At 36.5% G+C, this 16,513-nt stretch overlaps 1 protein-coding gene across 1 annotated transcript in view; it reads right to left on the minus strand.

Moving 5' to 3' along the window:
* The window catches only part of ITGA1 (integrin subunit alpha 1), a 167,603-nt gene that overhangs the window by 85,122 nt on the left and 65,968 nt on the right, over nucleotides 1-16,513 (minus strand). The window contains exons 3-6 of the mRNA XM_023210559.3: nucleotides 10,430-10,542; nucleotides 6,889-6,977; nucleotides 6,655-6,766; nucleotides 5,906-6,033 (exon numbers count right to left, since the gene is read on the minus strand). Of these exons, the coding sequence (XP_023066327.1) occupies nucleotides 5,906-6,033; nucleotides 6,655-6,766; nucleotides 6,889-6,977; nucleotides 10,430-10,542 (442 nt within the window). The remainder of the gene's footprint in view (nucleotides 1-5,905; nucleotides 6,034-6,654; nucleotides 6,767-6,888; nucleotides 6,978-10,429; nucleotides 10,543-16,513) is intronic.

The raw sequence follows: 16,513 nt of genomic DNA on the forward strand, positions 1-16,513 counted from the left end.
TTCCTTCCTTCCTTCCTTCCTTCCTTCCTTCCTTCCTTCCTTCCTTCCTTCCTTCCTTCCTTCCTGCCTTCCTGCCTCCCTCCCTCCCTTCCCCCTTTCCTTTTCTTTTTTACTATTTTTGTTTTTTGGAGGTAACAGTTACTTTGAGAAATGTTCCATATCTTTGACGCTGCCTTTTATTGCTTGCAATTACTAAATGACAAATCTATGACTGCAGAGAATAGGAATCATATTCAATCTATATCTATTGTACCAAATGTGTAACTAATCAATACAGCAAACAAAAATACAGGAGGTGTAATTAGAATACAACCTTTATTTGTGGCCCACCAGCCCTTCAAAATTTATTCAAAATGAAGTATTTTCCTATCCCTAGATGGAAAGATAAATATCTTAAGTTTTTTTTAATTCTTAGTTTTAAAATGTCTGTTAATTTATAAAGTTATATATTTTAATTTAGCCTGTACCAAAAGAAACTGCTGTATTTGTAGGATGGAAAGAAAAGATCAAATAGCAATACTTTCATGTGGTTCTGTCTAAAAACCAACAAGGCGAAACATCAGAGCACATTTGTAGTTAAATCTTCTCTCCTACTTCTACTAAGGGCTTACATGAGGTGAGAAGCCTGTAGTTGAGAAAGATGCATGACTGACTTTTATTTGTTTTCCTACTTGTTTTCACTTAGATTGCTAACTGTGATTTCTGACCTTCCAGGGACAGAGGTAGGGAAGATAAATAAGGATAGAGAAATTATTACTGCATTGGTATTATCCTAAGATAAATCAGGTCCTAATAGGTATGTACAACTTGTTCAAGGGTTCTTTGGATAACTCCCTTCACTGAGATGTCTCACCTACACCCCTGCCCTGAGTGAATGCATCCCACTGCCTCAGTCCCTAAGAATTACAGAGATCTTGTGCGTTCTCTGCAGAGGCAGCCACTCACTTCCAGTAATCCCTATGGACAGGCCCTGACATGACCTCACGCTGGCTCTTCCTTTTGAGTACCCATGCCAATCCTGGGAAAACACGTGCATTCTAACAATCTCTGGGGATGCAGGTTGACTCCAGTGCAGTGACCTCTGCTCTGACTTCCCTGTCAGCAGCTAGACATAACAGCTGCTGTCATGCTCTGACAATTCAGGCAGGAGTTAGGCATTAGTCAGTCAATCAACTACGTGTCCAAACTCCAGTATACACATACCAAGATGTGTATGACCCCACTGAAGTCTTTCAGAGTAGGCTCTTTCTACAGAGACATCTTCTCTACAAATCTTATAAACTACATTAATAGTCTTTTAGAAATTTGGTATGGATGAGGAGTCTAAAAGTTCTCTGTGTGGCTCTTAGCTTTCTATCTTTTGCACCTTCCTCTGGGTAATCTTTCTCATGATTCATTTTTATATCTGTTCCTTTCAGAAATGGAGATAGAGATAATACATAAAGGGGAGAATAAATTCCAGAAGCGAATTTTGCCAATCATAGGGTGGAACTGAATGCTTTCATTAAAAGAAACAATTAAAACTAAAAACAAACAAACAAAAATCAAACAGATTTAAATTATATTAGCAACAAAACAAGAAAAATAATTGGTTGTCAAGCAAACAAACTGTTTTTGGAAAGAATTACTGTAAGACTACATGAAAAGATAAGCATGCTTTTCAGCACATATTTTCTTTGAAGAGAAAATGTCTTTCCAAATTTTCTATGACTAGATTTCTTTTCTGAATCCACTGAACGATGATCAAACTTTAAAAAGAGTTTACATGCATTATACTTAAAACTCTATTAAATGTGGTTTAGCAAAAGCAATGGCTTGGTAAATATGTCCTTTCCAATCTCTTTATTTTAGAGAATTATTTATGAAATTAGTCACTGATATAACATAAGCCAAAATAGAAAAGAAGATTAGAAAAGACTGAACACTAGAGAATCAAGTATAAAGTAATATACTTAAAATAATTTAAAAAATACCAGTTATAGAAAAAACACTTATTAAGTGTCCAATAATCAGAGAAAAATCCAAAACTGGACTCATTATGATACAAATATTTATTCAACAAGCGCTCGTTGAGGGCTTACTACGCTACAGTAAACCACTGGGCTGGCCACTGATGAAGATAGGAAGATGATGCAGCCTTTCCTCTTGAGGTCCCTATTATCTACAGTATGCAGCAAACACAGATAGACAGACAGACACATACACACACCCACCAATATAATAATTATGCCTTAGTCCAGTGTTTCTCAAACTTTAATCTGTTTAATAATATGGGACCAGGCATAGTGGCTCAAACCTGTAATCCCAGCACTTTGGGAAGCTGAGGCAGGCTGATCATGAGGTCAGGAGTTCAAGACCAGCTTGGCCAACATGGCGAAACCCTGTCTCTACTAAAAATACAAAAATTAGCCGGGCGTGGTGGCATATGCCTGTAATCCCAGCTACTCGGAAGGTTGAGGCACGAGAATCGCTTGAACCCGGGAGGTGGAGACTGCAGTGAGCCAAGATTGCACCATTGCACTCCAGCCTGGGCGGCAAGAGAAACTCCGTGTCAAACAAACAAACAAACAAAAAAGAATCATATAGGTTGCTTATGTATAATGCAGGCTCTATAGCCACACCCTCAGAGATTCTGATTTTGAAAATTTGGGGTATAGTTCAAGCATCCCAGTGATTTGGAAGCAGAAATTCCATGAGCCGTAATTGGAGAAACATTGCATTAGACAGAAGCACCATTAAGGCAGCAGCCTTGTCTGTCTTATTCCCCACTATTATCCAAGCTATAGCATAGAGCTTGGAACATAGCAAGCCCTTAGTATATACATCTGAATAAATGAATGAATGTATATGGTTAAGCTCCACAATCAACGATGCAAGCAAGATGTGACATAAAAAAAAAAAAAAAAACCAGAAATATAATCAGCTTCTGTCTTTAAAAAGCAGGTTTCCTTGGATGAAGTCAGAAGATACTATAAACGACACTGTGCAGAGTGTTTCATTCAGAAATATTCTTCTCTGTGGAATGCGGTTCTGAATCTGAGTAAATGTAACTGAACTCTTCTGTCTCAGGGTAAGTTCATTTTCCTCCCATTCAGTGGTAGCATCTGGACCCCAAGGATGCTCCTGCATGTGTCTGAATAGAGCCATTGTTCCCTCCAGGAAAGACATATAACTTCATGTTGCCCACCCTGGCAGGCTAGAATTCCTCTGGTAGACAAGAAGAATAGCTCCTCTTTTAGGACTCTCAACACAGAAATGTAAATTAATTATAGTTCTAACTGAAAAACATCAAAATTGTAGAAGAATAGGTTGAGCATATAAGCAATTGACTGTTATTTATTTCTTTACAAGATGGAGTCACTGGCATAGATCTTCACAGAAGCTGTGATTATTAGTCTAAAAGAACCATATGGATTTTCTTTCTAAAGTTGTGGACCGACTTCAAACATGTCACAGCTGCACTGATTTTCACAAATAGCTACGAATAGATTAAGTTTTAGAGTAATATACATAAGTGAATTTAAAGGTAAAATAAAATATTTAGATGGCTATATAATACATTTTTAAAATATTTCAAGAATGTTATTAGCTTTGGAAGGAAAAAACTGGATAAGAAGATCAAATGGGACGGACAAAACAAGAAGAAGGAAAGAAAGCACATCATGGGCAAAAGTGGAGAAAGCGGGAACACAAGCCATTTCATTTCAGGTATGTTAGTGCAGGGAGCGAAGCATTGCCAAGCTTAGCATTGTTTCAGCCAAGAGGCGGCCTGAGGAAAGGATGACGACAGTCATCCTCTTGAGATGGAAAGGGATTGAAATCTACTGTTTAGGGGCATTAGATGGTACGGGCTCTGAAGCTTCTCTAGAAATAGAGCTCTCAGAAAGAAAAACAACAACAACAACAATAAATTCAACTACAATTAGAGAACTGTGTTCTCTGATCTGCCATCAGCAAGCAGGAAGACCTTAAACAAGTCAGTTAGCCTCCATGTCACTTTCACAAATTGAGGTTTGGGGTCAAATGACCTTTAAGGTTCTTTCCAGCTTTAATTTTACGACTCTATGCTATCTTATTGGCCAAGGAGAGATGGGATAGAGGAAGGGAGGAAAGGAGGAAGGGAGAGTGGTCCTCAGAAGGGAAAAAAGGAGGTCCATGCAGAACAGGTGCCGGAAGGAAGAGCAAGTCACATCCTGGAGTGGGTCTGTTAAGATGCAGGCTGCCCTGAACCCTGTACAAGAAGGGATAAAAGATCCCCTACCATCCATTAGTAATTTCACTTGAGAAGGTCAATTGCAAATAAGTCACTTCTACGGAAAATTACATTTTGTGGTATATAAAAGCCCATTTCATTTTTAATGATTTTACCCTGATTTCAAGAAGTTTTCTATTGTCCAGTAGGATGTATATAACCTTACCCTTCCACTTGCTCTCTACAGAGACCTATTCAGTCTTGGAATGCAGTAATACATTTCACTATGAGGTCTGAGTTCAACTTTGAAATTTTCAACCACCATCTTTTTAGAAAATTATACATACATATATATTAAAATATAAAGAGAGACATAAATATACACAGACACATGAAGACACATGTATGTATATATATGTGCACGTATTATGTTCCAAATTTAATGTAGGTGTGGCAAACATTAACGCACTCAGACCGCTTTTTCAGTGCCTCAGAAACTTCTTCCAAAGTAAAGCCCTCAGGAAAAAAAAAAAAAAAAAGATGATCACTGTACTGATTGCAGTTCTACAATCTTAAAGTCTCCTATGCTCTCCACAGCTTTCAAACCACACAATAACCTTTTAGGCTCTGATTCTAGGGCTAATTCCTAACCTGAGGCATCGATTTAATTTTGACATTTTATTTGCCTGTTATCCATTATGTCTGCTCTGTATTTTAATATATATGCCCATATAAGTTTAATAAACATTAAATCAGTCAAATGTATTTAATTAAATGCAATTAAACTCAGTATCTAAAGTGGAAAAGCTATGTGAGAAGTTCCACTTCATTTAGTGGCAATAAAGGAGATGTGTTTAGAAATAGATATTAATTGAGGGAATAAATGAACAACTATTTGATTTTATGGAGAGATAGCCAGGGGCATTTGCTTTTAACTTAGGGAAAAGAAATTATTAATAGAGAGGACAACATACTTTAAGTAGTATCCTCTGGTCAGTTACTAACTTATTTATGTAATATGAGAAGAGAGATTATAATGTGATGGGTTCTTTGGGATGTCAGATTGGTTTCTACAAACTCTGAGACCCTGCTCTGATATTACCAAAAGTAGCTATATCCATTTTAAGTAAGAATTAAATTATGAGTTTATAGAAATCTATAGGAGTTATTTTCCAAGTGCATTACAAATGGCAGCTTTCCTAATATTTTTTGTTTAGAAAATAACACAGCCTAGGTTGGGCACAGTGGCTCACGCCTTTAATACCAACACTTTGAGAGGCAGACACAGGTTGATCAACCAGAGGCTAGGAGTTTGAAATCAGCCTGGCCAACATGATGAAACCCCATCTCTATTACAAAAATAAAAAATTAGCCAGGTGTGGTGGCACATGCCTGTTAACTCCAGCTTCTTGAGAGGCTGAGGAATATGAATTGCTTTAGCGTGGCAGGGGAAGGTTGCAGTGAGCTGAGACTGCACCACTGCACTCAAGCCTGGACAACAGAGTGAGACTCTGTCTTAAAAGAAAAAAATAGAAAATAACACAGCTTAAAATAATGTCCTTTTTATCAGAAATAAGAACAGGAAAATGGATATAAAATTCATTCTCAACTTTAGTTGTATTGATTAATTTGCTTTCAGAATAATTAGTTTTGTTAAAAATTTTTGCATTTTTATCTTTAGAACAACAGAAATCAAAACACAAAGTCACATACCTGTGTCTGTTTAGGACCAATATCCATTCTTTCAAGAAGGTCATTTAAAAAAGCTGTAACACTGTCCCACGGGTAAATACTGTTGGAACCATCTAACACTATGACTATGTCCAGTTGAGTGCTGCATTCTGCAATAAAAGGAGTCAATTGTGCAAATTTGGAATCTGCTTTTTTCAGAGGCATATGAAGTGCTTTCATGGATGAAGGAAATTCATTTTAAGAGATGAGCTGATGTTCTACAAAGTAGATACACTGCTTTAGCAATAAAAAATAGTTTTAGAAAAAGTAAAGGTGATAAAAATATTAATTGCTTTCAATAACAATTGGTGTGGGGTCTGTATCAAGTAAAATTCATACCTACTGAGTTTTAATTAATATTGCATGAGAGTTATCTTTGTAAATTTTCTCAATATCAATTTTGTATAACAGTTTTTATAAAACAGTTTTTGTGCATATCTCAAATTAAGTCACTTCTTTCCTCAAAGAGACTCACTCTTTAAATATAAGCAGCATGAGAGCTTCATCTATGAAGTTCAAAAATGACTTTGTAAAGTTATTTACACTAATATCAATTGCAAAAATAGCAGTCAGATTTTGTTATATACTGGTAAAGCAAACATTTACCTAAATTGGCAATGCTGGTAGCTAAGAAAATACTTTAAGCTTTTTGGTATGCTCCTTTGTATACATATGTGTCATTCATTGCTTAGGCTTTTCAAACGTGCAAGAACATTGCATAAAATATGTACCTCTTACAGGGGCAATGGAATTCACGACTTGAAATGTGGGGCTGACGTCAGAACAGATTCCAGTTGTGTAATGCAAATGTCCACATCTATAGGCATATAAGGGCCCACATGCCTTTAAAAAAATATTTTAAAATTAGAAATCATTAGACTGAAAATTATATAACAGATCTTACAAAGACTTAAAATGATAGCATATCTGTTGTCAATAAATATCATTATTCTTTCAGTTCTTACCAAAAATCCTCCATTTGGGTTGGTGACTAAAGTTGATCCAAATGTCATGTTCTCTTTTACTTCTGTGACATTGGGAATCGATGTATTAACTAAAAATAGAACAAAATTTTATGAGGGAGGAAAAGTTTCACAAAGTGAAATTATTTGTTTTGCTCATATCATAGCACATTCTTCTTTTGGTTCAACTAACTAGGCTTCCAAGTATTCTTAAGGAATATAACGAACAAGCTAAGGCTGAAGAGTTGGCCCATGTCCCAGAAACTATTTCAGATAGTTTTGCTGAACTGTGAAAGAATGCAGAACTAGCAGGGCAATGAGAATGTGGGATTGATTTTCGCACGTTCTTGCTAATTAAAACAAAGTTTTAAGTCTCATAACACTGTAGATATAATGTAATCTCATAACTTTGTTATAAAAGACCAGTGATGAAACATGATTTTTGGTAAGAAAAGGGGAAATGGGTAGAAGATCAGAAAAGAAAACTCAAACACCAGTTTTTTGACCATGACTTCCAAAATCATGAGGACATCCATTGGGTGACAAAGGAAACTAGAGGAATATTAGAGCAGTGTCCAGGAAGTTTCAATAAAGGAAATGCAGTAAAGAGACTACATTTGACATTCTGAAGGGAATGCTGGGTTCTGAAGCATGAAGCATGCCAGCCTGACAATATTGGTAAGAAGTTCCACTTTCTCACACTAAAAAGAAAAAAAAGACTGGACAGGAAAAAAAGAGAACTTCTAAATCTTCTTAGTAGAGTGGAATATTAGAAAGAGGCAAAGTTCAGGTTGAGAAAGATTTGTCTCACCGTTTGTTCCAGAAGTTGTTTGCACGTTAAGACTGTATATGGTTTAAAGTGGGGAATGGAAGCAGAGATTCTGGAATGCTCAGTTGGACTTCCTGATCTGAGCAATGGTCTTTGTCCAAGAGTTTAGTCTGGTTTGCTTTGAAAGCACCTGGAGCTGGGTGATTATATGCATTGATCTTGAGTAATCTGTATTAGAGTTTTATATACAAAGCTTGACCCAGGAAAAGCATTCCTGGGACAATTAGGGACTACAGTGGAAACTTCCCTACTGTTCTTGATGTGGCTAAAATCTCTAGGCTAATTTTAAAACTATTCTAATTTCCAGTAAAGAAGGAGTAACTCCTATCAAAACAGCTCCTCTGCAAATCACAAGTATAAATTTTTGAAAGAATAAAAAAAAAAAATTACATGAAACAATCACCTGAAGGCACTAGAAAGGCGGCAGAAACTGGAGGGGAATCCATACTTGGAAGAAGATACTGGCACTAAATGAGTTTCCTGTTTTTGTGTTTTGTTTTGTTTTTGTCCCCCACCCCTAACCCACCCGCCACCTAGGGAAGGTCCTAGTCAGTGGCTAAAACTCAAATAGAACTCCTAGTCTTACTGTACTGAATAAAAAGAGAACAGAGATTAGGAGCAATGGCAGCAACTGCAAAGTGAGGAGGAGAGTAGTATATCTTCTAAAAACAGCCACAAAACAGCAGTTCTATAATATGCATATATATTTTATCCAAATAACTAGATGACTTGCATAGTAAATTTACAGAGTATATTTCAAATAGCCCAGCTGAAATAAAAACCTGAATAGAGATTTTAACTACTTATCATTGCAAGAAAGTCAATGCTTTGGCCGGGCCTGGTGGCTCAAGCCTGTAATCCCAGCACTTTGGGAGGCCGAGACGGGCGGATCACGAGGTCAGGAGAGCGAGACCATCCTGGCTAACACGGTGAAACCCTGTCTCTACTAAAAAAATACAAAAAACTAGCCGGGCGTGGTGGCGGGCACCTGTAGTCCCAGCTACTCGGGAGGCTGAGGCAGGAGAATGGCCTAAACCCGGGAGGCGGAGCTTGCAGTGAGCTGAGATCCGGCCACTGCACTCCAGCCTGGGTGACAGAGTGAGACTCCAAAAAAAAAAAAAAAAAACGAAAGTCAATGCTTGGAAATTGAGTTGAGCCAAGTAAATTTCCTGCTAATAAGAAAAGTTAAGACTATTCACAGGCATATAACAGAATCTAGAATCTCCACACCTGTAATTAAAAAAAACATAATACAGGTTATTATCCAAAATTACTGCCCACAAGACAAGACAGGAAAATGTGAGGCAGCCTCAAGGAAAAGTAATAAATGGAACGTGATGTTGAGATATTCCAGATGTTGGAATTATCAGGCAAGGATATTAAAGCAGCTGTTGTAAGCATGCTTATGCATGTAAAGAAAAAAAGTTCATAACAACAAACAAATAGAAAATTGAAAAAAGGAGAACCAAAAAATACAATATCTGAAATGAACTTGTGGGACTATAAATCATTTCCATAGTATGTAATATTGTATATAACATTGCCAGGGTTCTAATTTCTAGATAATTTTAGTAGGAATTTTCCAGTCACGTTCCAACTATTTCTGTCAAATACATCTATTTCAATATAAATTTATCTTGTGCAATTCCATTTTTAAAATTAAATTTATCTATTACAATTCCTTTGATTCTATTTCCTCTTGAAAACCAGGCACTAAGTCAAATTTTGTGGAGGGAATGTGGTGGGCAGGTTTATTTGGAGAAGTTCTTTCACATTACCAGTGAATTAGAAAGAATCCTGAAAAATGCAGGGAGTTAAAAGTTATAAAATTAGTAAGATATTCTAATTTGTTTATGCTCCTTGATGACTTTCTAAAGCAAATTAAGGACAGAGGGAATCGAAATGGCATTCTCTGTGAATCTGCAAGATAAATGATTATAGAAAAATGATTATACATTATAAATGATTATATAAAAAATGATTATAGATTACTTCTAATATTTTCTTGAATTGATTTAAATGTTTTCTTTTCTTTCTTTTTTTCTTTTTTTTGAGGTGGAGTTTTGCTCTTGTTCCTCAGGCTGGAGTGCAATGGTGCAATGTTGTCTCACAGTAACCTCTGCCTCCCAGGTTCAAGCGGTTCTCCTGCCTCAGCCTCCTGAGTGGCTGGGATTACAGGCATGTGCCACCACGCCCAGCTAATTTTGTATTTTTAGTAGAGACGGGGTTTCTCCATGTTGGTCAGGCTGCTCTCGAACTCCTGACCTCAGGTGATCCGTCTGCCACGGCCTCCCAAAGTGCTGGGATTACAGGTGTGAGCTACTGCGCCCGGTCCAAAATCTGCTTTCAGTGAGAATACTGGGCATAATTTAAGATCAGATTTTTTTTTTTTTTTTTTTTTTTTGAGACAGGGTCTCACTCTGTTACCCAGGCTGGAGTGCAGTGGCACACTTACCATTCACTGCAGTCTCAAACTCCTCGGCTCAAGCGGTCCTCACACCTCATCCTCTTGAGTAGCTGGGACTACAGTAGTGCACCACCCCACTCAGCTATTTTTCTGTGTATTTTGTAGAGGTGAGGTTTTGTCAGGTTGCCCGGGCTGGTCTCAAACTCCTGGGCTCAAATGATATGCCTGTCTTGACCTCTTAAAGTGTTGGGATTATAGGCATGACCCACTGCACCTGGCCTAAAACCAGATTTTTTTATTTTACATACCTGGTAGATCCAACTTTACACAAGGTAATGATTCACCTCTCCCAACTGGACACTTGTAGACATCTCCAGTTCTGTTTTTGGGTTGGCCAACTAAAGGAGAACCAATAAGCACCCTGAAAGTCAAATAAATCAGTAAACAATTTTGAACATTGAGAAACAGTTTATATGAGTTGTTTCAAGACTGATTTTAAGATAATTGACAATAACACTCATAATCAGATAATAATCATGCTATTAGTAATTTAATGTTATCTGAACTAAGCAGAGAGCCTACCTCTTGCATATTGATGTGGATTAAAAAGTATATATAGACACACACATATACACATATACACACGTATATGTGTGCATATACATATGTGTGTATATACATGTATGTGTGTACATATAGGAGAGATATTTCAGAGATTTTGTTTCATTATTTTGTTTATTACTTTATCATATTTTTTACTGGGGCATTGAAATAATCAATAGTTATTGGCTAAGTCTGCTACTGTATTAGCTTATAAAACACACGTGGAAGTATAAGTGACTTTTTCCGATGATAAACTGTTAATTTTATAGAGAAGTCAGGAAATATAAACATTGGATCACCATAAGATTTAACATTAGCATGTGCTAGTTTATAATTCTTAGAAAATAAGGATAGTTTATGAGATCCAGGTTAAAATAAATTACTTTCCTTTTAAACAGAATTATAAAACCATTCTAATAGTAATTAATGGAAAAATATATAATCACAACTGATTTTTAGTTCCAACAAGTCATTTAAGTCAACCATGATATCTTCAGGAATCGAATGAATTGAAGTAAATAGTAAGATAATTGGGTGGATCCACTGTTGCTGACTTACTGCTGGCCAAGTAGCCATATCCAAAAACTCTGACTGCTAGCAACCAAAGGACTGTAATTACATAATATGAGATTTTGTAGTTGGGATTGTGTTAGATTACAATTTTATTTATTTTTTTAATTAATTAATTAATTATTATTTTTTTTTGAGATGGAGTCTCGCTCTGTTGCCAGGCTGGAGTTCAGTGGCGTGATCTCTGCTCACTACAACCTCCGCCTCCTGGGTTCAAGTGATTCTCCTGCCTCAGCCTCCCAAGTAGCTGGGACTACAGGTGCACACCACCACACCTGGCTATTTTTTGTATTTTTAGTAGAGACAGGGTTTCACCATGTTGGCCAGGATGGTCTCGGTCTCTTGACCACGTGATCCGCCCACCTTGGCCTCCTAAAGTACTGGTATTACAGGCGTGAGCCACCATGCCAGCCAGGTTACAACTTTATTAAAGACTTTAGTGAAGATATAGAAAGTATAAATATACTTATCAATCAGCACCATAAGACAGAGCAAGACAAAAATGCTTATCAAGTTTATCAATATACATACTTGGGAATTCAGATGAATTTCAACATTCTGGAACAATAAATACAAATAAACTAAAGTTTACTTAGAACCTACATAAATAACCTACATAAATAACAACTGCATACTATTATTTATATCAGTGCAGGATGTGGGAGCCCTCACTTAATGGGAGTTCATGTGAAAAAGGCATGGGGGATTTAGATGACAGTACATAAACATGAGCAACAATGTATTTTAGTGCCAAAAATGCTAATATGACTTTAGTCTGCAGTGCTGGAAATAGATGCCCTGGTCAAGCAGTGATAGCCCCGCTGTGTTCTGTGCTGGTCAGGCCATGTCTGAAATATCTAAATTAAGAGGGACATAGGCACAATGGAATGTATTTAGGAGACTATGACTCAGATAGTTAGGAGTCTGGTAAATTTATCAGACAAAAGATGCTGGGAAAGTTAGGGATGTTTGGCATGGAGAAAGAATGTCTGCAGAAAAACTGAAAAGTTGCACTGAGATACAAATGGATTAGGCATACATTTTGAAAATTTAAAGATTTGAAAGTCTGTCATATTGAAAAGAAGTGGGATTTATTTTGTGTAGGCGCTGTAGGCATACTAGTATTAATGAAAATAAATTTAATAAAACAATTGTAAATATTAAGCTACTGAGACTCTAAAACATAGTTTTAATATAATGCCTTTGGAGAGCAATTTCTGATGTGTATAAAGAACTACAAAAATGTTCAAACCCCTTCATACATAATTTTTACTTCTGGGAAACTATCCTAAATAAAATGACCTAAAATAAGAGGGAAAAGGTTAATGCACAAAGATAATGCTCATGGTATTATATATAATTATGAAACAGTAAAAGAAATATGGTAAATAAAAACTAATTATTACAGGATCATTCTATAGCATATTGTACATTCATTGTATGGTAGGATGAAAAATTATTTATGATCAAACTCAAAGTGAAAATGTATCTAACTAAGTAAAAATCTGTGCCCTAATTTAAGCTGAAGGTACCAAATTATTATGTTCATTATACTACCATTGATAATAACAACTAGGCTTTATTGAATTTATACTGTGTGTTAGGCCCTGTTCTAAGTGCTTTCTGTGTATTAAATAATTCAATTTTCTCCATGAAATATAGCATGAACTTTGGTGCCAGTCTATATGAGTTCAAATTATGGCTTTACCATTTACTTAGCTGTATGGCTTAGGAAAAGTCAATTTTCCTGTGTGTGATTTAGTTTTTTAATCTATAAAATGGAGATCATTTCAGAGGATCATCAAAAAAATAAATAAGTTAATGTATATAAAATGCTTAGAACAGTATTTGGGTTATAGTATGTGCTGTCTAAATGTTAGTTCTTTTTATTATTATTATTACATATTTATTTCAGATGATTAAGCAACTAACATGTATGTTAAAAGATTAATCAGGAATACATCAAGAATATAACAAATTACATTAATGAGGCTATGATTATTTTTCCGAATATTTTCAGTTTTAAAATATGTAATGGAATAAATTAGTTTTATAGTTAAAAACAGTTTAGAGAAAAAAATGATCCTACAATTATAGAAAGTATTTAATTTGAGGCTAGAGTAATTAATATTCATTAACAACATTTTACATGCTGGGCATTTATGCCAGGTCCTGAGGATATAAAACGACATAAAAGTGTAAAAAACACAATTTTTAGTTTGCTTATAACTTAGAGAAGCACAACTATACATGTACTATTGCAATATTGAATAGGTCTGAACTTGATGCAACTTCAGCAAAGTCTTAGAAGTAAGAAGAACACCACTCCTTTGATAAATGCCAAGTAGCTCAGTATAGCTGCAGTAGAAGTTGAGTCTAGAGAGGTAAAACGAGTCCAGATCACGAATGTTCTCATAGTCAGCTTTAAGATCTTCGGCTTTATTCTATGTAGGGGGAAGTTGGGAACCACTGAAGCTATTAAAAAGGGGTATAACATGATCACCTTTTTGATTTACAAAGCTTATTTGCTTGAAGTGTCATGAGTAAATTGAAGAGGAATAAAATCAGAGTCAAAGGACAAGACACGAATTCCTAAAGTAATCCAGATGAGGATTTGAATTCAGGAAGTACAGAGGATGGAAGGACTAACTCTATAAATATTCAGGATATAAGCTGTCTTAGTTCTGGTTTCTCCAAACATAGATCCAAGGCAAAAAACTTTGGTACAGCTAAGTTTTTTGGAGGCAATTCCAAATATGCATAAGTGTGGAGATGGGGAAAAGAACAGGGGGAAGGAAGAAAGGCCAAGAGAGGATGCACTGATAATGAGTTACTCCTGTAGGCAAGTGGACTCAGTCTTGCTGGGAACATCTCAGAAACCATGTGGAACACGTATGAGCATGATATGAGCATGGTTGAGGCCCTAAAAGTAAATATTACCACCTCGAAATATAGTGAGAAGAGCATAAAATGCTGACATCTGAAGGTGAAATAACACTTAAGGTTTCAATGAACAAAGGAAGAAAGCTAGGTAACAGCAATCAGAGAGGGACCAAGAATCAGAAAACAGTGGTGTCACAGAAACCAAAGAAGGAAATAATATAAAGAATAGGAGGCAAGAATGAGAGGTATATGTTTGTGGCAAATTTCATTTCAAGTAACTTGGCTAAAAATGAGGGAGATGGGCAGTATTAATAAATGTGGCTTTTGTTTGGGGGGGGCAATGACAAACCATCTTGAGGTGTGTCTAAATTTATCATGGAGGCAACCTGCATATGGCTAAATGATGGCAAGAAAGAACCAGTAACAAGAGAAACCCTGATTTCAGAAGAGAGGGAGTAGAATCTCTGAGCAGGTAGACAGGGTGGATCCAGAAAGAGAGGTTTGTCTTAAAAATGAGGAAGAGTGACCATTCCCTAGGCAGCACTCTGTGCGACCCAGTATTGAGCAGTTTGCAAGGGTGGTTGATGGTTTGGAATTGTGTACAGTTTTGTAACATGACTTTGACTTTTATCATTTCATGAGGTAGAATCTGTTTTTCCACCCATTGAATCGAGGATTTGTTTTGATAAATAGAATACAGCACAAATGATACTATGACTTCTAAGGCTAGGCCTTAAAAGGCCTTTATAGATTCCATTTTACCTGTTTTTGAAATCTGAGAACATCATGATATGAAGAAGCCCAGTGTTGCTTAATAGAGGATAAGAGGCCACATGGAACAGAATCGGTGCTTTAGCTGACAGCAGGAACTTCCAGACATGTGAGGAAAGCCAGCTTGGACACTCCAGCCGCAGTTGAGGAACCAGATGATGAGCCCAGGCAATAGGGGAATGCCCATTCAATCCTCAGAAATCTTGAGAAATTATAGACCATTGCTGCTTTAAGTCACTAAGTATTGGAGTGGTTTATTATGCAGTAATAGTTAACTGAAACAGGAAGTGAGGATTAAATTTTGACCTAGTAGCTTCTCTCTCTCTGTCTCTCTCTCTCTCTTTTCCTTCTTTGGAAAATAGTAGCTGCAGTCACCTAGTAAGATTTAGGGAAGAGGTAGAGGGGTGCTGGGCTTGCGGAGAGCAATGAAGATTTAAAATGATAAGTCATATGTAGATCTGTCAGGCAGCTCCTCTGGTCAAGATGAGGTGGGTTGCAGCTGGCCACGGATGTTTCGGAAAATGGTTTTAATAGTGGATGGGAGGTAGGCCCTCAAAGTCCTTTCCAATTCTAAGATTCCATCATCTGACTAAAACAAATACAAGTTTGTAGAGAAGAATTGACTCACTAGTTGGAAAACATGTAATATCAAGTGGGGAAAAATCTAGGATAACTGATGAAAATCAGTTATAAAACTGATAGCTTATACAGCATGCTATTAGGAGAGCTATTGTGGATTGTAAGGCAGAAGGAAAGGGAGATATGGATAGCTCAGGGAAAAGTGTGGAGACAGGAGAATGAAGATTGAAAACAGAAGATAATGAGAAAGTATGGGTGGCTAGAACTCAGGATAAAGCTTGCTTATACACAGGAACAGGGAGCTTGAGATTTGGCAAGAATTTAGCTTTGAAGGAAAAGATCTGGAGTTTATGTTTGACCTCTAGGGCAAGAGAAAGCACTTAGAGTATGGTGATAATTGGAAACTGACCTGATACAGCAATCTCAACCACAGCCTATTGCATATTGTGAGATAAGTGAAGACTGTGGAGTGAGCACTCAGAAAGTGGTAGAGTATAGGAGCCCAGGATTGAGACAGGGAATTTGGGAGTTGGGACCAACGGTAAAGACTAGGTTAGCAGATCATAGGACTGCTAATTTTCTGTATTTTCCTAGTATCTGTTTTCTCTGAAAACAAACATGAAACTTTTAATAACAAGCTTGAAAGTACATGTATCTTACCACTTTAATCCTAAGTAAGCCTCACTTTTCTCAAACTGCATCAAAATAACAAGATCCTAGAAAAGTATCAGCATAGGGTTTATAGAATTTCAGGAATCTCCAGCATTCTCAATCTATTATCTTGCTCAGATTTTTCTCACAACACTGATCCTATTCTAGCATTTGATGTAAACTACCTGCTTATTAACTTCATTATTTATTTTCTGTTCTCTATTCCCTAAAAGAATATAAGCTCCACAATGGTAGGGATTTGTTTCTCTATTTTGTTCACTAACACATCCTTAGTGCCCATACTAGTACCAAGCAAAAAATAGGCGTTCAATAAA

Source organism: Piliocolobus tephrosceles, chromosome 4, assembly GCF_002776525.5.
Source record: "Piliocolobus tephrosceles isolate RC106 chromosome 4, ASM277652v3, whole genome shotgun sequence".
Taxonomy (NCBI): Eukaryota; Metazoa; Chordata; class Mammalia; order Primates; family Cercopithecidae; genus Piliocolobus; species Piliocolobus tephrosceles.